This window comes from Numenius arquata, chromosome 11 (assembly GCF_964106895.1).
Source record: "Numenius arquata chromosome 11, bNumArq3.hap1.1, whole genome shotgun sequence".
NCBI lineage: Eukaryota > Metazoa > Chordata > Aves > Charadriiformes > Scolopacidae > Numenius > Numenius arquata.
Window position 1 is genome coordinate 14,566,272 of NC_133586.1, and position 25,894 is coordinate 14,592,165.

The 25,894-nt window shown below is 36.7% G+C and overlaps 1 protein-coding gene across 2 annotated transcripts in view; it reads left to right on the forward strand.

Moving 5' to 3' along the window:
* The window catches only part of UNC13C (unc-13 homolog C), a 152,835-nt gene that overhangs the window by 101,907 nt on the left and 25,034 nt on the right, over positions 1-25,894 (forward strand). For both annotated transcript variants that reach the window (XM_074156744.1, XM_074156743.1), the window contains 5 exons: positions 14,780-14,906; positions 15,860-15,956; positions 16,419-16,562; positions 17,540-17,617; positions 20,790-20,867. In XM_074156744.1, coding sequence (XP_074012845.1) covers positions 14,780-14,906; positions 15,860-15,956; positions 16,419-16,562; positions 17,540-17,617; positions 20,790-20,867 — 524 coding nt within the window. The remainder of the gene's footprint in view (positions 1-14,779; positions 14,907-15,859; positions 15,957-16,418; positions 16,563-17,539; positions 17,618-20,789; positions 20,868-25,894) is intronic.

A 25,894-nucleotide genomic window follows, 5' to 3' on the forward strand; every position in this document is an offset into this window, starting at 1 on the left:
TGGAGATTTTCAAGACCCGCCTGGATGCAGTCCTGAGTAGCATTCTCTAAGCAATCCTGCTTCAGCAGGGGAGTTGGACTAGATGATCTATATGGTCCCTTCCAACTCTAAAAAAAAATTCAGTGAAATTCAGTAAAATTCAGTGAAACTTTTTTTAAAAATACTGAACAGAGGGAATTAAGGAAATAGTCTTAATGATAGAAATATTGCCAGCCCATATACATGTATTCACACAAACTTTTAGATCATTATTAACATCCTTACTCTTGAAAATAAGTTCATAAAACTCTGTTGAACTAATATTTATTTTTGCAGAACAAAAATTATGGCATTAGCTGAAGTTCACTAATTTTCTTTACCTATTAAACAGATTTCAGGTTTAAATGTGAGAGAAATGCAAGAGTATCTTGGCTTTCGTCTGAGTATAGAGTTTCCATTAGAGTGTAGCTAAGATGAATTGGAAACTAAAGGGATCAAATCTGAATTTGATCAATAAACTAATTTTTTGCATTGAAAGATATGTAATAAAAGTCATTCTGTTGGTCTTGTACATATACAATCTTTACAGAATTTCTCTCCATAAAGTAAAAACTGTTATTCAGAGAAAGAAAAGATTTATAGTGCTAGCCAATTTTTTTACTTCCACAGTAGCATAAACAGCTAATTGTGATTTTTCAGGTAAGCAAAACTCACATTGTCTTTAGTCAAGCCTGCTATTAACTACCGAGCAAGTCTGTCAGTGGTGAAAATAAGTATGAGATTGGATTTAAAGAATGCAATTCAACAGGCATAAAGGATTTTTAAAAAGGAAATATCTGAAGATTAATTTCTGTATCATTTGCTCCAGAATGTCTAATGTGATAATATCAGTGTGGTGATACTTTGATGATGCTTTAGATTTTTATGATGATAAAGCAGGAAAAGATGAGTGCCTAGAATGGCTATTAATGAAAGAATTATTTTGTTCATTTGCTGTTGTGTTACTTTGTTTTGTTAGTTATATTATTTGGATGTTTAATTTGCACAGCCAAACAAAAAGAAAGCAAGGAATGAATTACAGGAGCAGTGATTATAATATGTTGAATGACAACAGAAGACATAGAATCATAAAGTGGTTTGGGTTGGAAGGGACCTTAAAGATCATGTAGTTCCAGTCCCCCTGCCATGGGCAGGGACATAAGAAATCAAATCTAAGATGTGGATAGGAGAAGAGATGTTCAAACTAATATTGGAAGGTGGTGTTCTGTAGCCGTATCAGAATGAATCAGAAGCACAAGTTTGAGAAAGCTAATGTCAGGCAGGAGATGATCCTTTGAGAGTGATCAATGAAGCCAAAAGCTACCAAGAGCTGAGAAGCATGAAAACCAAAAGCCGCTATTTTGGATTAAAACATATTCCTGGTTACATCAGTGAGAACAACCTTGTATCTGGAGAGGCTGTAAATCAGGAACAGGTATTAGAAGGTGGCAGTTCATTAACTCAGTGTTTTGATTGCACTTACAGATAGCTAGTGCAGATTAATGAGAATTTCTAATAGCCATTATATTGTCATGTGTTCATAACTTTGAATGTATAGTTATGCTCTGCACACAAACATCCCCGAGCACCCCAGTGCTTGCAGTGTTTTAGCAATTGAACTATAAACATTCTGTACTACAACAAGATAATTCATGAAAGAAAATTCACTCTATTTGCTAAGTAGAGCATACTGGTCACTCAAAAGGCAGCTTCAGATCAAGTCATGGTTTGTTTCTTGGTTGTAAAGAACAGAATAGGAAGCTCTTGAGAAAGAGTTAATAATGCAATATATGAACTGTGAATGGTTGGGCTAGATCAGGACTTTAAAACAAATATTATTGTTAATGTCTTAATTCTGTAGAGAGACAAACAGAGGACTCATTCGGAGGCACTTGACTTTCTACATCTATTCCAATTCAGTCCCTGTATATGGTCTCATCTCTGTGTTGCTGTGGATACTGTCTTTCTGAGGAGAGTAAATGCCATTTTTGTCATTAGAAATTCTAAGTCACTCCCAGCATCTGTAGTGAAACAGTTCCTGTGAATAAATAATAATTAAAGGAAATGGAAATTAATTATAAATTATTATAAATATACATAATTTCACCTTCCATGGTTTCAGTCCTAAACAGGAACCTCAATAAATCTAGTCACAAAATACAGAGCAGCATGCTGTTTCTCTCTCCAGCTTTGCTGGTTTTTAAATCATTAATTATTTCCATAGATATTCTACAAATTGAGTTTGATTCGAGTTGATTGTTAATGGCAATAAAATTTTTTGCTTCAAATTCTACAAGATTAGGAGCCTTAAATACGTCCTGGGTCTTAAAGGCCTTAAATATGGTCACACTCGATCCTCATGGTTTCAATGGTGTTCATTAAAATGCATTGTGTTCTGCTATGCCAGTCGCCTTCCAAGTTATTAACGCAGGCTACCATCTGTTCATATATGGTGTCCAGGGCTGCGATTGTAATCTTTGCCTGATTCGATTTAGTATTAATCTCCTGAAGCAGCATCTTTTGCATTATAAAAGTTGATTCCTTTCTGCATCTAATCAAGAAGTAATGAAATCGTCCATCATCATTTGCAAGAGGATTGCTGATATGATAAAAAAGGTTAAATTAGCTCATCCAAGATCCTGTTTCTGGTTTTTCCCACCTTATATATTCCCAAATATATCCAGACACTCCCATCATCTTAAATTCAGGAAATGAATGTCATAACTCCATTCCCTAACAGAAGACCAATAGTGAAACACCCCGTGTACATTCTTTTTTCCTGAGAGCAGTTCAGAATGGCTGGTCAGGGGACGTATGGCGCTGCAGCTGCCACTGGGAGAGTCGCTGCTCTGCAGCAGTGCTGCCTCCCTCTTTCGAGACAAGAGCCAGCGGGCCCTAGGAGCCAGGTGCCAGCAGCCGTCACACCCCTCTGCCTTCTCTCCTCCTTTGATTCTTACCCAGACAGTCTAGCTAGGAGGCTGCTGTCGTGACATGGAGAAGACAGAGGGAACAGCAGCTTCCATAGCAGTGGCCTCGTGCTAGAGAAGAGTACAGTGGCTGTGTGTCTCTCTGGGCACCAAGGCAGCATATTCGCATGTGACAGGGTAGATTGCTGCTGTCGGGGAAACGGCTCGCTTTTTGGGTGAGGGAGGAAAGGACATCCCAAAGCACATCTCAGGTCTCCACAGCTGCTGAGATCAGGGCTCCACTGTGCCAAGCTGACATGCCTTTGCAAACAACACTGTACTAAAATCTGGTATTGAGTTCATAACTTCATTCTAGATTTTCTTCCATTTTAAATTCATAACAATGTTTTTCTTTTGCATAGAAGTAAAAGTTTTATGCAAACTTTAATAAATTAAGTCCAAAATGGTTCTAATTTTTTCCTGATCTAAGGAGTCTGGGATTATTTTCATGTGTAGATTTTGCATGGAGAAGGAATTACGTTTCTTTTTGAGAACTGACTTCATTAGATCATTAGATTTGGCCCTTTTTTTTTCTTCTTTGCAGGTTATTCATGGAGCAACAGTGATTTGTGTGATAAATTATACACTATTGTTTGGCATTTAGTTTATATAACCATATCTGAGCTTCTGGGATGCTAATATTTTTGTACTGTCTGATCCTCAAAATATTCTGTATTTATGTTACAAACAAATGAGAACAGGGAGAGAATTTCACCAGCAGTGCAAGTGATTTGTTACTGACTTCATATGATAAGAAATCTTTTCCTTTCCAAGTACGAAGATGTGAAGGTTAAAAGATAATGAGAGAGTAATGAGCTGAAATTAGACATGCAATTACAAAAATATCTTTTTTATTCTATGTCCTCAGAAATGTCTTTTTCAGATCTTTCATATCTCTAACTTTTTGAATAGGTCAGATCAAACATCCAAAGCTATCCAGTCTGTTAGAAAAAGAACATTCTAATTGATGTTATTATGCTAATCTAATTATGGTAGTGGCCAGAAGTCAAGACCAGGATCAGGCCAGAAATGAATTAGCTGCTGTGTAAATACAGCAATAGAGAGTCTCAATCCTGCAGAGCTAAGATGCTGAAGTGTCAGGCCTTATAAAAAGAGAAGAATAAGGAAGTCATTACAACATTTTATGCGTTTAACGTAGGTTTGCTTTTTAACTTTGCCGTTGTCCTCAATGCATAAGCAGATAACGTCTTCCTGTTTCTCCAACACGTTCCTCTTTCATCAGAAACTGATAAAGTGATTTGAAAAAGAAGAGGCAGGTCCATGAGTTGATGCTGAGCACAGAGACAGCACAGGAAAAACCAAAAAGGCTAATGCTGCCCAGAGAAAGGTCACGCCATTTGGTGGCAGATTTCAAGTCTATTTTCACTCCAACTTTACAATTTACGAAGTTTCCCTTAAGACAGAATATAGCCTTAGCTTAGAGGCAGACTACAGAGCAGATCTGGCAAGGCGAGGCTGAGGTTATGGAAGCGAGAACAGGGCAGCATCCACCAGAATGCAGGGTTTCATCAGGGTATCACAATATGAACATTTTTCATTTTAGTGACTCTCATTCTCCATTTGCACATTTAAACCAACGTGCTCCACCCTCATTCTTCCAGAGACCTGAGGGATAAAGAGTCATGTGTAGTCTTAGAGGGGATTCAGAGGGACCGTAAATTCAAAGACAAGGATATTAAAGTTGGAGTTAATAATAAACTTTCCTTTGGCATTTAATCAGTAAGATTGAATGTGACGTGATCGGAGGAAGAGGGGAGTTAGAAATGCTCTTTGGTCAGCCTAACAGGCAGTGATGTGAGTAACAGCAGCTACTTGCTCTCCGAGCGTTAGAATCCTGTAGAGTACCTATCACCTGCAACACAGAGATCCCCAGTCTTGCCTAAAAAGCAGTGTAGCCATACCAAATGACACTATTTTGTTGAAGTTAATTAGACCCACTAAGTAAGACAGATAAAGTGGACAGAACTGTTCCCAGAAGCTAAGTTAATATTTCTTTGTGGCACTGTATTGTGCTGTATTAATGTGTCATCTAGCTTGGAACTATCTCAGAGATCTCTAGTGTGGCCCGACCTTGCACTTGGGGGCATGTCCAGTATGTCATTTGGTCATTCCCTGACCCATTTTCTTTGCTATTATGTACTGAACCATAATCAGAACAGTAATTACTGCCAAGTGTTTATACTGCAGTACAAGTCTACAGTAATCTTAATAAGCTAAAGCTTCTTTATTTCTGATTGTAGGTGTATTCATGCTGCCAGATGTTACTAGAAAAAAATGTAGTGCGTCAGTGAATGCCTGACTTCATTATTTAGTCTTAAAGTTGTCACTCGATAATAGCAGTGTATAATGAAAGCTCTGGCCTTATTTAATCTTCTTTTAACCACTGAGTATTAATCTTATTCTGAAACATTATTGGCTCTTGCCCAGGCAGTCACTGATTGTAAAACATTTGTGTATAAACTTTTCCAGTGTTGCCCAATTGTGAGCAAGACAATTTTGCTAGTCAACATATACTAGTATTACCGTGCTGGATAGGTCATTAGACTGTAAATGATGCTTTAAATGAACCCTACACTGATAAATAATTAGGGATTATTTGTAGCTCACACGGCCCTGTTCTCTATCCACAAACCAATGAGTTGAGTATGCAAGTAAAGGAGAAGTGTTCTGTTCAGCCAAAGGGGCTGTATATCATCTATAAGAGCAGGAAGAGAGCTCTGTTGTATACCAAGGGACAGTCAAGATTTCCTCTATAGCTTATTGGGTATCTCGACCCAGAAGAATAATTTGCCTCTCCTTTCTTCCTGTCCTTGATTACTGTTTTTCACCAGTAAGATGCTACAACTTCATTGCAACTCACATTTTTACAAAAATTAGAGTTACGTCTTTTGTCTGAAATAATTTTATGGCTGGTATAAAAAAAAAAAAGAAATGAAGCAAAACCATAACTTTGTCCCCACAAAAAGTCACTTAGAGGACCTGCGTTGTTTAGTGCAGTTCTGCATCTGCTGAGAAAAGGTTGGAGAAAAGGTTCATCCTTCTCTTCCTACAGGACATTCCCCTAACACAGTGATGTAGTCCAGCAGCTAAGCCTTGGATTTCCCTGTCCTGTTTCTTGGGGGTTTTATTCCTCTCATCTCTGCAGAGTGGAGCTGGGTAATGCTCACATAGTAGGAGTGGGACCTAGCTGCTGCATCTCTTCGTGAATCCTGTGAGCTAATCGCTCTGTGAATCCGCTTATATTTTGGATTTCTTTCCCTTTAGAAACATTAACCAATGACAGCTTTCTTAAAATATTTTTCTTTATCAACTAGAATAAAACATTTGAGTAAAAGAAAATTTAAAATAACAAGCAACCTGCATCCTATTTTTAATCCTGCCTATTCTTAAACTTCACACTAAGACACTTCGTAAAAGTTTTCCTCAAACAGCAAACAACTGTTCTTCTCCCAAACTCTATTTTATTAAGTTGAAGACTCAGTCTTTTACTTTCAGGACTTTTCCACATATTCACTAGTCACTTTTTTCTCCTACAGATACAGAGTCACATTTCCCCTTACCAGCAAGTGCATTAGTTCTAAACTAAACATTAGATAGTGGTTCCAGCACCCCTGGGAGAATAGGATAAATCCATTAAATCTGCTTGTTTCCACATTATCTTTTAATAAGCCTTAAGTGCAATTTGCTGGGTAACAATTAGAGAGCACCTCTGTGTTTTTTGCCTTTGCTTCTGCTTTGCAGGCAGATCCAGATACGACACAGGTAATTATTAAAGTGCAGCCTCACATTTATCTTGCTGCCTGATTATTCCCATTTTGTACTTCATTCTACTAATTGCTTATAAAATGTTACCATGCCTGTATGGTAATGTTTTATGCTCACTTTGCACTCTTGTGACAAGCCGAAGAGCAGAGAATCAGGTCTAAATTTTTCCTTCATGGAAAGATACATTTTTAAAAAATTAAACAGTACATAAATGAAAGTAACCTGTCATAAAAAATATACTGAAGATGCAAAGCTGAGTATTCAGCAGTTAAGACCCAGTACAATTAAGGCTGCCTTTATTACCTTTATTCTCTTTTTCCTACCAGATTCAAGCATTACGATATAGCATTTAATTATGTGAAACATTTTCTGAGAAGCAGTGGTTTCCACAAAGCGTGTATATTCTTTATTTTGCAATTGTTATACCTATTAGAGAATTATAAAAGCCAAAATCAATGTAAACTGGATTCATATACCAGCATTACTTTTCCTCTTTTATTACTTTCTGATTATGTGATTACTCTGAATAAATGTTGAAACTTCAGTACAAAGTATTTGAAACTTCCACCGTATTCTTCAGAACCAGGGCTTTAATCATGATCATAGATCTCATATCAGATATGATGGACTGTTTCTTCTGCTCTGTTCATAGCCTGCATTTCCTTAGGCTTTCCGTGGTCAATTCACGTACAAAGCAAGAATTCTACTGACAGTAAAAAAGCATAATCCAGATTATTTCAGTACTTGGAAGCAAGTGCCTGTTTCCTTCTGTAATCAATAGTAGCCATGTGTATCCAAAGACAGAATTTTGTCTCTGAGAGTTTGTTCTTTGAATATTATTGATCTTGTTTAGCTTTCGTGGTACATAAATTTCACTCTGATGTGATATTGAAGGGTAAAAGCTATACTCAGGTTGATCTTCCTAAATTAGTTGCTGTACTGGCATTTTTCTTTGTCTTAGTTGCAAGCAGGACAGAGCAAGTTTATGCTTAATCAAGCTGCATATCTTGCATCTTGAGTGGCCCAGTTGGTGATATACACACCCACTTTCCTGGAACTTTTCTGGAAGTATTTGGCTGTGAAGTGGTAATTGATGACACTAATAGGCTAAATTTTCAATAAGGAGTTAAAAAACCCAAATAAGTAATGTTAAGAAAATATCAAAGTTAATTTGCCTAAAGTAATTTGAAATGTTTAGGCAATATAAGACAGTAGGTTAAAAATGGCAAATGCAACGTTTTGGAGTAGAGAAGAGGGTGGTTGCAGCAGATTCACACATCCCTCATGATCTAACATGTTGCATCTCGTAGATAGTAGGTAACATTAGTCTTTGATGCCCTTGAAGTTCCCACAAGCAGTTTACCTCTCCCAGAAGGCAATGCAGAGCTTTACCTTTTCAGATGCTGAGCAGCTGGCCCTGAACTCACTTGTACCCGCTGTGAAATGTGAAGCGAAGCAGAGCACTTTGAGCAAATGGCCTCTCGCTTGGAGAGCTCCTCCTTGAACATAAAGGGCAATGTCATAGCAGCTTTTAAAGTGCACTGCATTAAGTCAAGGATTGATTAGGCCACTTCCACTGCAGGCAAGAAGACAAAAAAGATCAGTAAATTCATTTTTTTCTTATGGTTCAGAATGAGACAGTCTGCCTTCCTTCCCTGGTCTCTGTTCAGTGAGGAAATATGACTCTCTGGTTAAGAAATCTTCGAACAAGATCTACAGTGCCTTTCACAGTTTATGTATGATTCCCTTGGTCTCCCTATACCTCAGTTTCCCATTTGTAAAATGTGATAGCACAGCTTAATCACCTCATAGAGATGTTCAAGGTGTAATCCTTTGCGTTTGTGAAATGTTCAAAGATATTTGGATGAAATTTTCCAAGTAGATGCAGAGAAAAGATTGAGTATGTAGAATTCTCTTAGGAAAGACACGATATATTTTTAGAAGAATTAGAGGACTTTTAAGTTGTAAATCAGTTGCAAGTGCAATCTAAAAAAGGATGTAATGACAGAAGTTTTTCAGTTTTCAGTTTATTATATTTATCTTGACACAAAGAGCCCTTTCCAGAAAGGCCAGTAGTATTTCACATTATCAAAATCAATGTAAATTATACATAATAATCAATTAGTTGTGTCCTGCTCTGTATTTCATTTAATAACCAGTGACTTCCATTGCCTTTAGCAAAGTACAAGAACCCTGGCGTGAGATGTCTAGTAGAATGTAATGTTTCCTTCTAAATGAGTTATGAACTTTGTTGGGGTTTACGTTTTTCTTCATTTGTGGCCTGATCCAATATGTTACATTCAATCAGAGTCTTCCAGTTCATTTCAGCGGTACAGGGATTAAGTCTAGAGCTCTACTAGCATCATATCCACATTAGAAGAGGCGGTGGCGTAGCAACCAACTCCTCTACTGTAGGGAAACTGCATTTGGATCAAGTACCCAAAACATAGGTGCATCATACTGGTGCAGTGTTTCCACAGTGATTCAGAGGGTGGAGTATCAATTCACACTCAATCAATATCATTCCTTACAGGACTTCCTTAAGAGCTCTTCTTCCACTACCCATATGTCGTGGTTTCAGCCTAATTTACCAAAACCAGACCGACAGATGGCCCTTCCCCCCCTTCTCCCCCCCAAAAGAGGAGAGAAGAGGAGAAAGAGATACAGAGATTCAGAAGTTTAGAATGAACTAAACTATTTTAATGAAGAATTAATATTAAAATAAAAATAAGGAAGAAAATAATGAAATAGATACAATATATACAAAACCATATCAAGCTCCCAGGATGACAGTCACGTCACCGGCAGGCACTGGGGAAGTCCCAGACTGGACTCGGCGACGAATGGGAACTGGATTCCAGCTCTGGAATCAGGAACACACGGATCAGGATCAAAGGCAGGTGGACAGACAGAGTCCTCTCTGGACGTCGGCCATCGCAGGAAGGGGGCTGACCCTTTGATCCCTCAGCCTTTATACTGAGCATGGGGCAGATGGGATGGAATACTCCAGTTGGTCAGGTTTGGGTCACCTGTCCTGTCCACTCCTCCCCACCGATGTGACCCCTCTACGTTTTTTCCGTTTCTGACCCTCTAAGGGGGCAAATAACGAAATTGTCTGACCTTGGTTGTTACAGCAATAAGTGTAAGCAATGGCCTCCCTGCATACCATTCCTTGGCATGGAGCACAAACATTGGGCTTATCATTCTGAGAACGAGCAGTTTTCTCCACAATATGCTGTTAATTTCAGAGAGTTAGAGGGGGCCTAGCTAGGATGTAAAGTTACAGAACAGAAAATTGGTTCAGTTTTACTTCAAACCGGAACACCATACTCAATTTTTTCCATGCGTATGCTTCCCAATTATGCGACTGAAAGTTTGGAAATAGCAGGTTTTCTGAAACAGCCATTCTGAAAGAAATAGATGAAATAGGCAGCTGGTAGTCTTTAGAATGATTGGTAAATAATTATTGCAAATAATATGGAATTATGTCACAATGGATGAAAACAGCATCTGAGTTTTGACAGGAAATTTTGCAGTTAATCCAAACACAGTTCCCTTATGCTTAGTGTCAATCATTTCCATTTTAATAAACTACTGTGCAATAGCATGTATGTAACAGTCAAACCAACTGATTGTGTTATTATTCATTTGCTACACATAAATTTTCTTTGTAGTAGTTATTCATCTCTGAAACATTATCTTTAAAGCCTGAAAACTGGACAAGATTTTTTTGTTAGATATATATATTTATGTATATCTGGTCAATTTGTTCATTTTTTCCAGACAAAATTCCTTCTTGCAGTTCTTGTTCATAAAGATTTGAAATATGCTTTCAAACCACCTCAGTAGAATCCTTCGAGCATCTTAACCATGTGTTGTTACAAAAGCAGTGGCTAGGAAACTGCTGTGGAAAAAAAAATTTGCTCTCAGCTTTTGTACCTAAATAAGAGAAAATTAGAGTTGAACAAAATATCAAATTGATTACCGGAATATTTAAAACTTTCATCTTTTATCAAGGTTGTTAGATTACCCTTTTTCCATTTTTAGCAACTAACACATACCAAAAATTACACGGATACTCAGAGTGATGTCATTACTTCAAGGTTAAAAAGGAAAACGGATTCTGTAGCAAAGAGGATTCTATTCCAGTTTGTTAAATGTCATTATGTCTTCAGTGTCAAGTAGATGTTTCTGCTTAGTAAGTCATGATTATGTCTTTATTGACAAAATACTGACACTGCGAACATCAGACAAAAAAAAATAATAGTTGTATTGCAGTTTCTTTTTGTTTGCTACTGTAAGAAAATCTTCTCGGCTTTCTTTAGCAATTGCTGGGAAAATGTGCAAGAAATCAAACATGATTCCAAAGTATTGCTGTTTGGTCACAGGCCTGTGAGGGAAAGTACCTTAGATTGTAGTCCTTCCAACAATGTCTCTTTATACATTTTTCTGTAAAAGAACAATTGTCTGCAATTAGATTATTTGCTCGATATAGTGTCACCAGGTCCGTGGCTGATTGCATAACACACCAAACACATTTGCATATATTAATGCGTTCCACATAATAGTGTTTTAAGAGGATCTCTCTTCTTTCTGGGTTACACAAACAGCACCTGAACAGAAGATTTTTTTATTTTTTCTTTGTCAGTGCTGATGCTTACTGGCAGTCTCCTTAAAGGTGTTACTGTAATTGTAATTTGTACAATTGAGACGGAACAACTCTTTATACAGTTTTGGCTGTAGTTGCAGTTACAATGTCTATTACTGCAAACCTGTGGAAAGCATATGTGCATTAGAGCATTACCCCAAGGAGATATTAAAAAACCCCACAGTGTAGTCAGTACTGTAAAAAAAGATGCTCTTTCTGGAACTGTGATAGATAAAAGCAGCTAAAATGTCCTGTACACACAGATTACAGTTTATAGATTTTACATTTACAGAAATCTTATCAGTAGTTTTTTCATTGATTCATGATACAGTAATATAGAATAATGTGCCATTATCATTAATGAGAACTGCAAATATCCTTGTTATGAAACTCAGTAGATTAATAGATGCTTATAAAAATATGCTGCACTACAAGGAACGTTTCACAAAAGTAACAGCACAAAGAAAAGATTAATAATACTAAGTTTACTATACTGGAGATTGCCTTTATCTAGAATCAATTATGAGAAAGGTCTCATTAAAGTCTCATTGAGTATTTCTATCATAATCCCTGCTGATCACACTTGGACAGCTTACAGTTGGTAGGTTTAGTTCAAGGCTGACTCAGTATTATAATAATTTTGCAAAGCAAGGATGGACTTTTTTAGAAAAGGAGTGGTATAGTGCAGCTACTACAGTTGTCTTCCAGAAAGTCCAAAATGGCTGTATCTGTATAGGAAAACATGGTGCCACCTTTCCGTCAGGGAAAAAAGACACAGATCTCCAAACTGCATACATATATCCCTTGTTGTCTCACATTTGCATTAACTTGTGTAAATTTTTCAGAAATTAAGCAAGCAATCTGTGGGTCCTAATCTAAATTTAGAATGTCTACAGTGATGTTCTTGTGCTTTCTAACCAAAATCCACGGTTACTGTAGATAAACGCATCTAACAGCATCCAGTTAAAAATGTCGTGGGCTGGCTCATATGGGCACCTGTTGTCTCTGTTCTTTGTTTTATATAAACTGAGGAGGTAATATGTATGGATACAAAATGGCTTTGTAGATCATGTGAAGTATTTTCCGATGTTCTCACAGGTTAATATGAGGAGTTGAGGATGCATTTTTCACTTATATGTAACTACAAGTAATATCCTAGGAGTCTCTTTTGAAATATTCTTTCCAAGGTACAATAGCCTGGAGAAAAAGCCTCAATTATTCATGAATTACTTTTATGCTCATTTCTAATGTGTCATAATTTAGATCTTAACTTAAAAGAGAAAATATAAATGAATGATAGTGTACAAGTTGTACCTTCCTGGACCAGTTTGCCCATCGTTGGCAGCAGCTCATTTCTAAAATTGAAATAAGCATTTGCTTGGTTTGCGATACTGTAGCAAACACTTTTAAGTTGCACTGTATAATCTAATCACTCATTCATGCAACGCTTGAATGAAAAAATGCTATTCATTTCAGAAATTCCACTCTACTGGGATGCAATATAAGACAGATTTGTCTTAATAATGACTTAAGCAGTAGATATGCAGTGAATTTGACAGCAATAAGATAATTATTATCAGTCAAAGACTGGTATGACTTGGAAGAACTGCCTTTTATTGTTTGGTCATCTAGCTGTCTGCAATAATAGATTGTGGAAAAAGTCCTACCAGAATAAAAAAAACAAGATTCCTCAGGTCTGTAGAAAGTAAGAACCATGAGAGTATGCATACAGATTTCTCTCTGTTGGTTCTGTTTAAGGCTAGTAACCAATGATATTATGCGAGGGAGAATTTGTAGTACCCTCAAGCAGTGATTGGGCAGGAACAAATGCAACGTTTAGACAGAAACTGATTTACTGATTTTTCTGGAGTGTGCTGAAAAGGCACTGAAGGTAAAAATGCTAACACAATGCTAAAAAGGCAATAAGAGTCCACAGGGGCACTTCATAAGCTGATTTCCACAGAACTTAGTAAGTCACTGCATAATAATATGCTTCTGAAACAGTTATTTCTTGTACGGCATGATGTTACTAGAGTGCTGATTTAGCACAATAAAACTAAAAATTTCCTGTTAAATGTACCTGGTCAGATCTGAAAAACACAGAATGTGTATTTCACAGTGCACTTCCAGTGACAGAACTGAGTGGTATATTCGGGTGTGTGTATGACAGAGGATGGGATGGTCCCGCTGTTCTATAAAATCAGGTTCATATCCAAATGTATACAAAAACTTTGTGTAATACAGTGTTATGATGCAAGCAAAGTAAGGAGCTAAAAGGTTGTTTGAAAGAGGTGAGTTCTTAATACATACTATGTACACAAAAACGTCATTCCTGACAAGCATCTGTATTAGGTCACTTTTTAAGGGAGCTGGGAGATTAAGAGATGAGTCTTTTGCTGAAGGAAGAATGTGCAAGTGACCAGACACCTCAAACAGATGAGAACTGTGGAAATTCTAGGAAGCTGTGAGCAGTAAGTGAAGGAAGGATTACTCTGCCCAAGATTTGTGGATCCATCGTTTCATGCTGTGGGAACAGGAAATGACATACTTGAGCAAAGACAAAGTGCCTGTTAGCTAATGGAGTGAATGAACGGAGCTGTCGAAGGCAGCTGGATGGGAAAGACTGCAGAGCATTGTGGATAAGCTAAAATAAGGATCATAATCCTGGCAGAAAGATGAACATTTTTTCCAAACCAATTAAATCAGACTTCAAAAATGCAGAAAGTGGTTACAGGTGGCTTCATGACTCCTGCCATCCATGACCATCTGCATATCCATCATGCTAAAAAAAAGAGGACACTGAGAAGGTGGAGAAGCCCATTTGAGAAACTTCAAAAACACATTATTAAACCAGCTTATCTACTTGTGCCATGTATAAGTCAGATGGCTGCAGAGCTCTGGAATTGTCTTCTCTTTCTTTTTCTTACCTGTATGTGATAAATGCAGCCCATTTTCTCATGCAGATTTCACAGATTCATATAACTCGTGTTTATATTTGTTACTTCATTTGGCTACTACACAGCTACAGCCGTCTTTTCTAGCTTGACACCTGACATGACTTCTTAACCATTCTGTAACAACCAAAGAAGCATTGAAAGAACAGGAAGTCAGTAAGTTTGTGGGTTTTCCTCACTGCAGTGAAGAGAATTGAGAAGCCAAACTTGTGGTCTGCTGTTTTGTTTTGTTTTTCCTAAGGGTACTCAGAACCTGAAGGTTGAGACTGTGGCTCTAAAAAAATCAAACTAATTGTGCTTTAAAATGCAATGCTGTATTATTATGTCAGTAGTGCATTGAGACACAGCAATGTTATTTACTGTTAGAATGCTATTAAATGCTTTTATTTCAACTCATTCTATTACAGAACATGAAAACCAGCGATTATGCAAAAGCACAGATTATATGAATTTGCACTTCAAAGTGAAATGGTTTTATAATGAATATGTGCGAGAACTCTCTGCTTTCAAGGATGCAGTAGCTGAATACTCTCTGTAAGTAGTGTATAGAGAAGTTTCCCATGAGTTTGGGCTTGGTGTAAGGTTTATTTTGGTCAAATATTTGTGCTTAAGTTTGTGCGAGATTGCAAGGTGTGTAGCACTGAGAACTCTTTACTTTTCGCACTTCCTCCTCTATAATTCTTACTTCTATCAAATGAAATAGTCTAGGTATTACAAGTGCTATTAGCTATTTTGTAAGACTCTTTATTCAACTGTTGTAACTGCAGTTTTTCATAGATGACAAAATATCTTGGTCAGAAAATGTCTGAGGAAGGTATGAAATGTGGGAACAGCACGAGTATCCGTATAGGCCCCTGCATTTGTTTCATACCCAAATTTGGATAAAGATACAATGCTAATGAGATACACAACTGAAATTATTCTTACTGCATTGGTTTAATATTCGGCTGCTGCTTTCATTTTCACCTTTCCTCCTGCAATTGATACATTCAATCCTGTCCTTTTATATGAGCTATCCTTACCCTCATTCCTTAATCTTCTGCAAGTCTGCAGATTTGCCGAGGTGGTTTGGGGCCTTTTATTGCTTTGAATAAACTAGAGAAAAATAAAACACAGCTGATATTTTATTAAAGCAAATTTTTCTTCAAGTTATTTCAAATACAAATAAAAAATAAATGTGAACAAAGAACCAATATTGATAAAAGACACATTCTAAAACAAAAAAATAAATGTGCAGAATATTATCCCCTGCAAAACATGGACACATTTCTCTGATGGCTACTGCTAATTTTACATCACTGGGATAGACCTGTTAGCACATTGTGAAACTGAAGCCTGAAAGACAAATTTTTCTAGGGTGATAGACTTTTTAGCAACAAGAACAGATGTGAAGACACAAGGAGCCAAAGTGCTGGATTGTATGGCATCTCTTCTTGCAGGATCTTTATGAAACGTACTTACCTTACAAAATCGTTTTTAATTTTCAGGTGGTTTGAACCATTTGTCATTCAGTGGCTGGATGAAAATGAGGATGTCTCAATGGAATTTCTTCACGGAGCACTAGAAAGAGACAAAAAAGATGGGGTGAGCCTTTAATTTTTAAAGAAAAGTGTAAAGAAAGTATTAAGACAGTTATTTAGTATTGGAAAACCAGAAGTATGTTTGGTCCCACAGTATCCTTGTTAGACCTCACAAGATACACAGTCAGTAATGGTTCTTGGAAGATAACCCTACGGAAAAATTCCTTCTCTAATTCCAGCTGCCTAAATTCCCCATAGACTTCAATCTATGGTTTCAATAAACTCTGATGTGATACCAATGTCATGAAAGAGGATTCTGTTTTTATTTTTAAGCTGCTTGAAAATAATAGAAATGTGAAAAGCCACATTTCTCAGTATTGTCAGTGAGAGGTTTGATTGGGTTTTTTTTAATTTCATTTTTTATTACTTTTTTATAACTCTAGGAAGAATTTGAAGTGTAAGAAAATCAGTTAATACAGTTTTGATCTCTGCACAAGTATTAACTCATTTGAATGTTTCCCTCTAGTTTCAGCAAACATCAGATCATGCCCTCTTCTCTTGTTCTGTGGTTGATGTCTTCACACAGCTCAATCAAAGCTTTGAGATTATTAGGAAACTGGAATGTCCTAATCCAGAAGCTCTGTCTCATTTAATGAGAAGATTTGCAAAGGTAAATTAAAATCAATGCATCTCAGCTAAGTTTCAGAGAGAGTGACATTGTGTTGCCATGTACTTAAAAGCTAAGTAATTCAATGTTGTTTAGAATCAATCTTTTCTCTCTCTGACTGGGATCCTTACAAAGACATGCTGTCTGTGGCTTAGACTGTTTTTCATCTACTTTGTCAAATTCTTTTACCAGTTTGAGAAGTTATATCCTGAGATTTCGTATTTATGTAAGTTACACAATCAATTACTATTATTGCTAAGCACTGATTACAGTTCCATTAATGGAGCAATTCTGTGAAATGCAATTATGTAATTAGTCAGTGCAAGGGAAGGAAAAATTCACAGTATGGCTTTCTGCATTTGTTGGTTGAAGCCCTGAGGTTTGATAAACTCAACTTTTTTAGGCCAGCTATATATGTGGATTGTAACATTTCCTCACAAGCTTTAGATTTCCATTATAGTCCTGATGGCTTTAAAAAAAATTTACATTTATATTTATTCCTGTTCTTCCTTTGCAACAGTTTCTTATTTGCAAACAAAGTTCCTATTTACATTATTATTGTAATGTAAGCTCATGTTGCCAGGCTTTGAAGCCTGCTCCCTTGGCCTTAATTTTCCATTATATTTTTAATCTACGGATTGTCACCCTAGAGGATATTTTGAGCTTTCTACTGTTCCACTAAGTATGTAGCACATTGCAAGGAGCAGAGCTCTCAATGCTTCTCCAAAACAGTATGACTAAAATTAAAGTATCTCTGCTATTGAAGATTACATTACATTAAGAACAGCCTACCATCTGTTGTGCAGAGATTTGAAAACGTGTTCACAGGCTTGCTTACGTTTTATCTAAAAAAGTACTATATACTAAATTTGTAAGCACCTGTAAAATCTATAATGTATATATAAAGCTCCTTTTTTGTGTTTGATTATTTTTTTCACATGATGAAGTTTACCATTTAAAAGATTCTTATTCTTTCCTAGACTATCAACAAAGTGCTTCTTCAGTATGCTGTAATTATTTCAAATTACTTCAGCTCGTATTGCGATAAAGAAAATGTGGTGAGCAAAAAGTTGTCTTTTGTTTCATCTTCATAAATTATCTTTAAATGACTTACTGTACTTTTTAAAAATGTAATCACTTTTGTATATGAGAAAAAGCATGATTGGAGGACGGGATTTTTGGTTTGCTTTATTTTTTGATACGGTCAGCATGTTTGCGTAGCTACTTACATTGCTGTGTAAAAGCTGGAGTAGGTGGAATTAGTTACAAATCCTAGTTAATAATTTCATTGTTAAAGTAGGAAAAAAAATTTACAAATGGCCAGAAACCCTCCCTGCATAACAGCCTTATACAATAGTGAATATGGTGAATATATCCTTATCTTTTTTTCCAAACAGAAAAAGATATTTTTGTTTAATTTTGCATTGGCTTGCATTCTCTTCATCGATTTATTCCTTAGAGAGTTTATAAGCTCATTGTTTCCTGCACAGGGAGAATGTGCAGACTTTTCTGCTCCTGCCTCTCACTCTGTGCTTTATCCATGCAGCAGTAAAAAGAAAATCATGTGCTATTTTGTTGCCTCCCCGCTTCCAAGGGACTCCCTAATGAAGGACCAGATTGCCATGGACTCAGAAATAAATGAGATATGGGCACTAAAGATGTCGTTAAGCAAATCAAGACATTATCAGTAGCTCAACATAACAAAAATTGTTCTTGTAAACTGACTTTTCAGTATCATTGATATTCAAATCAGAGCTAGTACTCACGAGGCTGGCAGCATTTAGCACTATGTCTGCTATATTTAGTAGCATGTTGTACAGATGTATCAGTCTGCAATTAGATAAATAACTGCAGCACCATCCTCATACTATTCACCTTTAGAAGTACAGCCCTTATATAGCTCATCCACAGATCTCAGCTATGTTTTTAACATCCCTGCGCATGGCTTGAGGACACGCTCATTCTTGCCAGTGCTCTCTGTAGTGTCGGTGTCATAATTTAGAAGTCACCAACAAATAGACAATAATAGAATTCCGAAAGACATCTACTGCTGGTGATCTCAATTATATTAAAAGTCCACCTCCTGCATTAGAGTTGATGTAAGAGATTAAAACAAATACTTTTTATTATTAAAGTTAGATTTTGGCATTTTTTTTCAAGTCAATACTTCTACTATTTTTATTAAACACTATTAAATGTGCACATCAACCGTTCAAATAAAAGCATACCAAAGGTGCTTTTCATAAAGACATGCATCTAATGTAAAAACATCCTCTTATCTTCTACCTCCTGTCAGAGGTTACAAACAATCCTGGCTTTATGTGTTGTACTTGCCACTCACTTTAATGTGTTGTCGCATCTGGCTGTCTGATTCCTGTAAATTGCTGCAAAGAGTATTCTGAAGGACAAGATGATTATGAAATAATGAGAATGTTTTTAAGCGCTGGTTCTGTTATTTACTGACAGCAGTAGAATTTTTTCCATTGAGCCAAGGTAGGCTTAGGCTCCGGAAGAGCAACCTTAGCTGGCCTCAAAGGAAACTTTGAAAACTGCCTCAGTATGAAGTATTTATCTCATAGCCTCAGTACATTGCCAAAGGCATTTGGCCTTGTTTTGAACAAAAGAACCAAGATGTTATATTCATCTACTTATTCCCCCATAAGAAATCATAATCATTGATTTGCGATATTGTAGATAATTTCCAGAATCATAGAGTGGTTACAGCTGGGAGGGACCTTAAAGATCATCTAGTCCCAACCCCTGCCATGGGCAGGGACACCTTCTGCTAGACCAGGCAATAACGAATATGTCAGAAGAGAGAAGATAGCATAGGAGAGGAAGACACGGTCTCGGTGATCATAAATAGAAGGTAGATAAGCAAATAGAAGCAGTGAGGTTTGTGGATTTTTCAAGAGACAGGAAGAGAGGTGATATTTCAACCATTATACAAAGCCAGCTGTATTTTGCAGGAGGCCAAATAGCATGCTTTACTGGGAAGCAGTAAAGTGAGGATTAAGAAGTTAGATCAAATTTCTTTTTTTTCCTTCAGTTGAGAAGGACTCTGACACCAAATTCCTTTGAGAGTAATATAGAACTAATTGAAGCTAAATTATGTTATTGATCTTTTGGATACCAAAACCTAATCCCACCATGTTTCGGCACTACATTGGAACGTGCTATTTATTAACTAGAAAGGTACAAATGAGTATCAATCACTGTAATTATTCCATCACCTTCTTTTTGTCTGAAAAAAGTATATGTGTTTTATTGAAATGCATTACTTAGGTCCAAATTAATCCAATCACGTACTAGAACACACTGACCTTGGCCAACCAGGACTCTTAGCAAGTATTGTCTTATTGCACCATTATCAAACGAGCATATAATGTCATCTGAATATACAAAATTCTAGTAATAGATCTTTTCTTCCATAATTTTTTAATAACCTGCCTAATTTTATCCATGTTTTACTTTTTACCTTATATTTATCCAGCAATTGCTGTCTTTTACACTGTGGCTCTGTGTTCTGCCATAAAGAAATGAGCTTAACAGTATTTTCAGACTAAATATGTTTACAAAATTCTGTTGTCTAATTCATTCACCAACTTTTCAAGCAATGCAAAATGTACATTTCTGAAATACTACTCTGTTATTAACAGAACTGCCTGTTGATTTATTCAAATACAAAAGCATCAGCCCTTATTTGGGTTACAGTGCTGCCAGTTTTCTGCCAAGGTTGGGTCTAGAAAGCAATCTGGCATTTCCTTTCCCCCAGTCTATTTTCACTCCCAAAGTACTTTGATCATTATTATGCCTACTCTCAAAGAGATGATAATGTACTACTACTTTCATTAATCCACCAGATGTAGTTGTCTTAAGTAGGACTAGCAACTACCTGGGATATAAGGTTCGGGATGTGAAATACTGGTATCTGAAAGCTGCCAGGCTGGTTGGGAGAAGGTATTCGGTTTCCTGCGGGGCAAGATTGTCTTAAGGGCATAATGGGCGGTCACCGGCTGAGTGGGTTTGCTGACTGGGCACAGAGGAGTGCGACTTAAAGAAGGAAGGGGGGTCAGCAGTGGTCGGGAACCTGAGATCCTCTTCTAAAAAAATCACATGAATGTAGGGCTGCTGAAGAACTGGTCTTCAGCCCAGAGGCTGTGAATACGCATATTCATACGTAAAAGGAACATAACATGCACATTCTCACATTTGGTGCTCTCTTTGTAGCCCTGTATCTTGATGAACAACATTCAACAACTAAGAGTCCAGCTTGAGAAAATGTTTGAATCCATGGGAGGAAAGGAGGTGAGTGATATTTGTTTCCTGGTTCATTCAAAGTTCCTTAGAGATCATTAGCATCATGTTTTCAAGCTAGTCACAGCCTTTAGTTCTGCTTGCACGGAAAATCAAAAATTAAAAAAAAAAAAAAAAAAAGTCTACTAGAGCTATTTAATGTCCTGACAATACTAGAAACACCTAACACTATTTCACAGAAACATGCTAATGATCTGTAAAATTTAACCAGCACTGGGTGTTTTGTGTTGTAATCTGTAGTGCCAGCTTTATTTTAATGTTTGTATTGGACTGTACTTTGCTTTTTTATGTATTGGTATGTTTTGCCTGTATCTGAAAATTTTGTAGAATATGTGCTTTGTGCTTTGTCTGTAATGTGTCATGTCTTTGTCTAATGCCTTTGACGTGCAATCCACTGAGCAGAAGAAAGAAGGAGAGAGATTCTCTTATGAGGTTTGTGATAGTAAGCATCTTTTATTATTCCTGACCATATTTTCTAAGGCTAAGAACAGTCCCATTTCCTACTAATTTCCATTTGTGTAATTCCCTATGATCTAAAATCAAAAAGAGCTATGCTTGGGCATTCAGTTTACACTCTAAATTGAGAAGCTTTACTAGGCAGGTAGTATAAAGTCTTTCAAAATTCCTAAAAAATCTGTAAAACATTTTTAAGTGCACTTTTCAGTATATGAGGGCCTGCTTATATTCAGGTTTCGGCACCATTTCACCAACAGCTGCTGCTCAACAGCCCAGAACATTCTTAACTTTATCTCCTTTCATATTTCAGAAGTCTTTAAAGTGCCTGAAGTCCTGTCAAGAGTAAAAGGACATAAACATGTGCTGTTTCAGTACTTTGCTGATTGTAGTCTTTGACTGTTTTGAAAGCTAGTGAAGAAATTAACATCATTTCAAGCTATAGAATCCTGTCTTCTTGTTAAAAAGCAATCATGAATATACTTCCCTTCTTATCAGTAGCTGGCTTTAAAAAAGAAGTTACACATATTCAGCTTTTTCTTGTTGAGAATGTAGTTTGATGGTTTCACCAAACTTTGACCTAACGTGTCCACATTATAGAGAGAATTGGAAAATACATTCTTTCATAATTCAACATCCACAGTGGGACGCTGCAGAAGTAAGAGTCCCCTGTGTCATGCAATGAATGGCACCTTCTAAATGAACATACAGATTAACTCCATGGTAAAGAGGTTTTGTTAAGCTAGTAGTAGCTTCCTGAAGCTGCCATGGCAACAATACTTCCTGCTCCAGAGAACACGAGCTAAACTTCTGCAGCCTTGTCGACATTGAAAATTTCTTATCAAACTTTAAAAATATATATTAGTCATCCAGACGTGGCTGGGTTTTGTGGTTCCTATTAATCCCCTTCCAGTCTCTGAAAAATACAAATAACCTTGTCTTCTGTGCTCTTATGTTCTGTGTAGTTTTGTATTAAGGTCTTGGATCCAATCCTACGCGCTGAATGTCATGAATCATAAAAACAGCTAAGTGCCCATAAATCCTGATGAAGACAAGGGCAGAGGAAAGCTGAGTAGCACTTTATGTCTATATCTATCAAATTATTTTCAAATCAGAATATTTTTTTGACTCTCCAAATGTTCCATTTTCCTCAGCTACAAATGTGGTGCAACATGCAACCCTTGGAGAGAATTCAGAGATATTTTTCTAAAATCCCTTTGTTAGGTACCTTAAGTGCATCTCTGATTCGTGGTCTAAGAAAAAAGATCTAAAAAATACATTCAAAGTTTTGTTTGTTTCTCATTAGGGGAATTTCTTGAAGAAAAGTATGTTCAATTTTTTGTCACCCATATCAAAATGCTCCTAAAATGTTTGTCCTCGAACTGGGATACTTATTCCCATAGTTATTCCAAGAGCATAAATGGTAATGGCTAATTTGCCTTATTGAACTGGTACTTATAAGAAGCAAAGCCAACAGTAAAATCTGTAAGCAGTTTCCTTGCAGGGAGAAATAGTTTAATTATTTGCTTGTGGAGGACATAGAATCAGATGATTTTCAGCAGAATAATGAGACTATTTCAGTTGAAGCAAAACTAATTCTAAGAAAAATGAAACGCTGTTAATCTCCCCAGTGTCACTTTGTGAGCAGTGTGTCTTTCTTTCAAACTACGCCGTCAAAATACCACAATCAAGCAGCAGTCCCTGTGTTCAGAGCAGGCCTGTTGCATATTGCAGGGAGCCCTACAGAGAAAAAACTGGACTCTCAGCTCTCCTGCCATTAAAATAAAATAGTCTGAACAATAAGAGTTTCTTTATTAACTCGCCTCTTCTGCTGTAGCCAAGCAGGAAGGGTACTTAAAAAATTATATAAATGATATCATTCTGCCATAATAAAGAGTAGTAAAGTGGGATCCAACCCACTGTCTTTTATTAAACAAAATACAATCAAGTCCAGAATCATGGGAACAGATTATCATAATGCAGAGTTTTGATTTAGCTCCTGTTAGTTTCATCCAAAAGGAGTGCCTACATTTGCACTAAATCATTTTTTCATGTCTGACAAGTTGGAAGCTGATAAAAGTGAAAGAAAAAAATTTAATGCTTGTGTTGCTGGTCTCCAGATGGCAGAACATAGCAGAAATGAGTTATGGCAATTAGGATCAAATAAAAGGTGGAAAGCAAAAGCAGGTTGTTTATGTGCAACAGAATTATATTGACTGTAGGTAAATCGTATTTCCCGTCCAGTAAATTCAGTTCCAACTTTACATGTAATGCTTAAGAATTCCTATAGGAATGCATATATGGTCCTAAAGACTTTGATGGGATGAGAGAGGCCCAAGCTTAAGCAGAATAGTTCTGAAGTGTCCGTCTTTAAATCTCTTAAGTCAGAGGCCTAAGTATCTAGATCAACATCAGCCAAACATCTCAAAATGGGATTCACTGTGCCTAGATAGTCGGGTGGGGGGTAGAGGAAGGATGATGTCTATCAGAGACAAAAAGAACCACTAAAGTCACAGATCTGAGAAATACCTATATCTTCCCCAGATATGCATACAATATGTAAAACTATTTTCTGAAGGAAAGTAACCGGGTGGTTCCATTAGGAAACTATAAGCAATTAGACCTGGGAAATTGCAGAGAAATAGAATTCCAATTAAAGAGGTTCTTTTTAACTCATGCAAAAGTAATTTGCTTCTGCGTAGTTTCCTATAGAAAAAGTACCAAATTTGTATGTCCATATTGGCACACATCAATTACAGCATGGAATAGCTCAATCTAACATGTTGTGCCAAAAGCAGCCAGGTTCATCAGATCTTTAACTCTTTTCCAAGGCTTGTATGTATAAAAAATTTCACGGTTTTAGACATGCAATGTTTAGAAACGATGTTCAAATATTTATGTCTCGCTTTTTCAGTTGTTCAGTGAAAGTGTTCTCTGCTTTTGTTTAGCATCAGAGAAAGTCAAACTTCTAGTTATCTATTTAATAATCCATAATTAACAGACCTTATGAAATGTGCCAACAAATTTGTAAGTATGTTGTGTTGTGAGTAAAAATTAACTCTGTTATTTAAGAAGATGCTAAAATACCAGAAATATTTATGAACCTTAGAAAGCCAAGCAAATTAAGAATTGGTAGAAAAGTGTGATTTACATGTTAACAGGTTAATAACATTTCCACTACCAAAATAAATTTGCCCTTTAAAAAAAATCCAGATTTTGACACATGAGCAATGTATCAATATATTTTAAGACTAGCCCACGACTAGCCCACACGTGCTGTGAGGTGTAAATGGGACCCAAGAAGCTAAGGGATAAATGGCTTTTCTGTCTTTCCATTCTTAAATTAGATATGGCACATTAATGACACTCATCTTCCCCTTCCTCAGCAATAATCTGCTCAGTTAGGGATTCTTTTATTTTCCTGAAAATTTGTTCAGGAAGGGTGGTTTGTTTGGGTTTTTTTGTTTTGTTTTTTTCCTTCTTCATCAAACTTTATGGAGCAGATGAGATTTGAGGTGAGAAAGAAAAGCTGCCAATACTGTAGATACCCCATTTTCATATCCCTGTGTGACACCAGCTCAGATGCAGAGCACCGTTGCCTTTTGTCTCTCTTTGATCCTTTCCCTGTGGTTGACTGAAAAATAGGATACCATTAGGGCTAGGTCAGTCCTATAATTCATCATTTAACCACATCTGGGTGGCTGAGATTTCTGCAGCTGGGCATGTTTGTAGTTACTTTCTTAAACTCCTACTAGTAGCAACTAGTGTGAGGAATTACAGCTTGCATTTACCTGAGTTCTTATACACTTCCCGTCCCCTAATACCTGCACTATCCAGAAAGAGGTTGGCTCGTGAAACAGAGACAGTTCTTTTTATTGTTACTCCCTTGATAGTAAGTAGTCTCAGCCAAGCCAAGAATGCTGAGGACTTTCTTCTCTTGGTCACTGGAAGGCCTTAGATAAATGAACTAACTAATCTCTTCACCACTGATTTGCCTTACTGCAAAACTTACCTCCTTTACATAGTTTTTGAGAGCTATGTGTTGCTATTTCAAGTAGTGAGTGTTGTGATGTCAACCTGCATAACTCTTGTAGCTTGTCAGCTTCATTAAGGCAAATAATTTGCACGGTGCCATAGTGCATTTTGCACACAATGCCTTCCTGAGGATACGCAAACCTGGTATAAAATGTGTTAGCAGGAGTTGTTCAAACCATTGCTAAAATATTAGATCCTTCTAAAGCACAAATAAAATTTCCTTTTAAGCTTGTTTTTGCAAAACTGTGCAAAGGCTGTTGCAAAACAGCCTTTTAGAATTTTCAAGAGGGAGACAGTAACTCTTCCTACTTCCACTGAAATCTTTTTTTTTTCTTAAATATTTTGTTTTTTACATAAGACATCATAGCTGAAGATATTTTTCATATTAAAAAATCGGTAGTTTAGTTTATGCATAAAAGATAAGATATACAGAAGATAATCCACAATAGTTAGTGTGTTTGATGTGCAGAGGTACCAAAAGTTCATGTACCTTAACTCCACTGCACAAGGCCATCCCAAAACCATCTTTA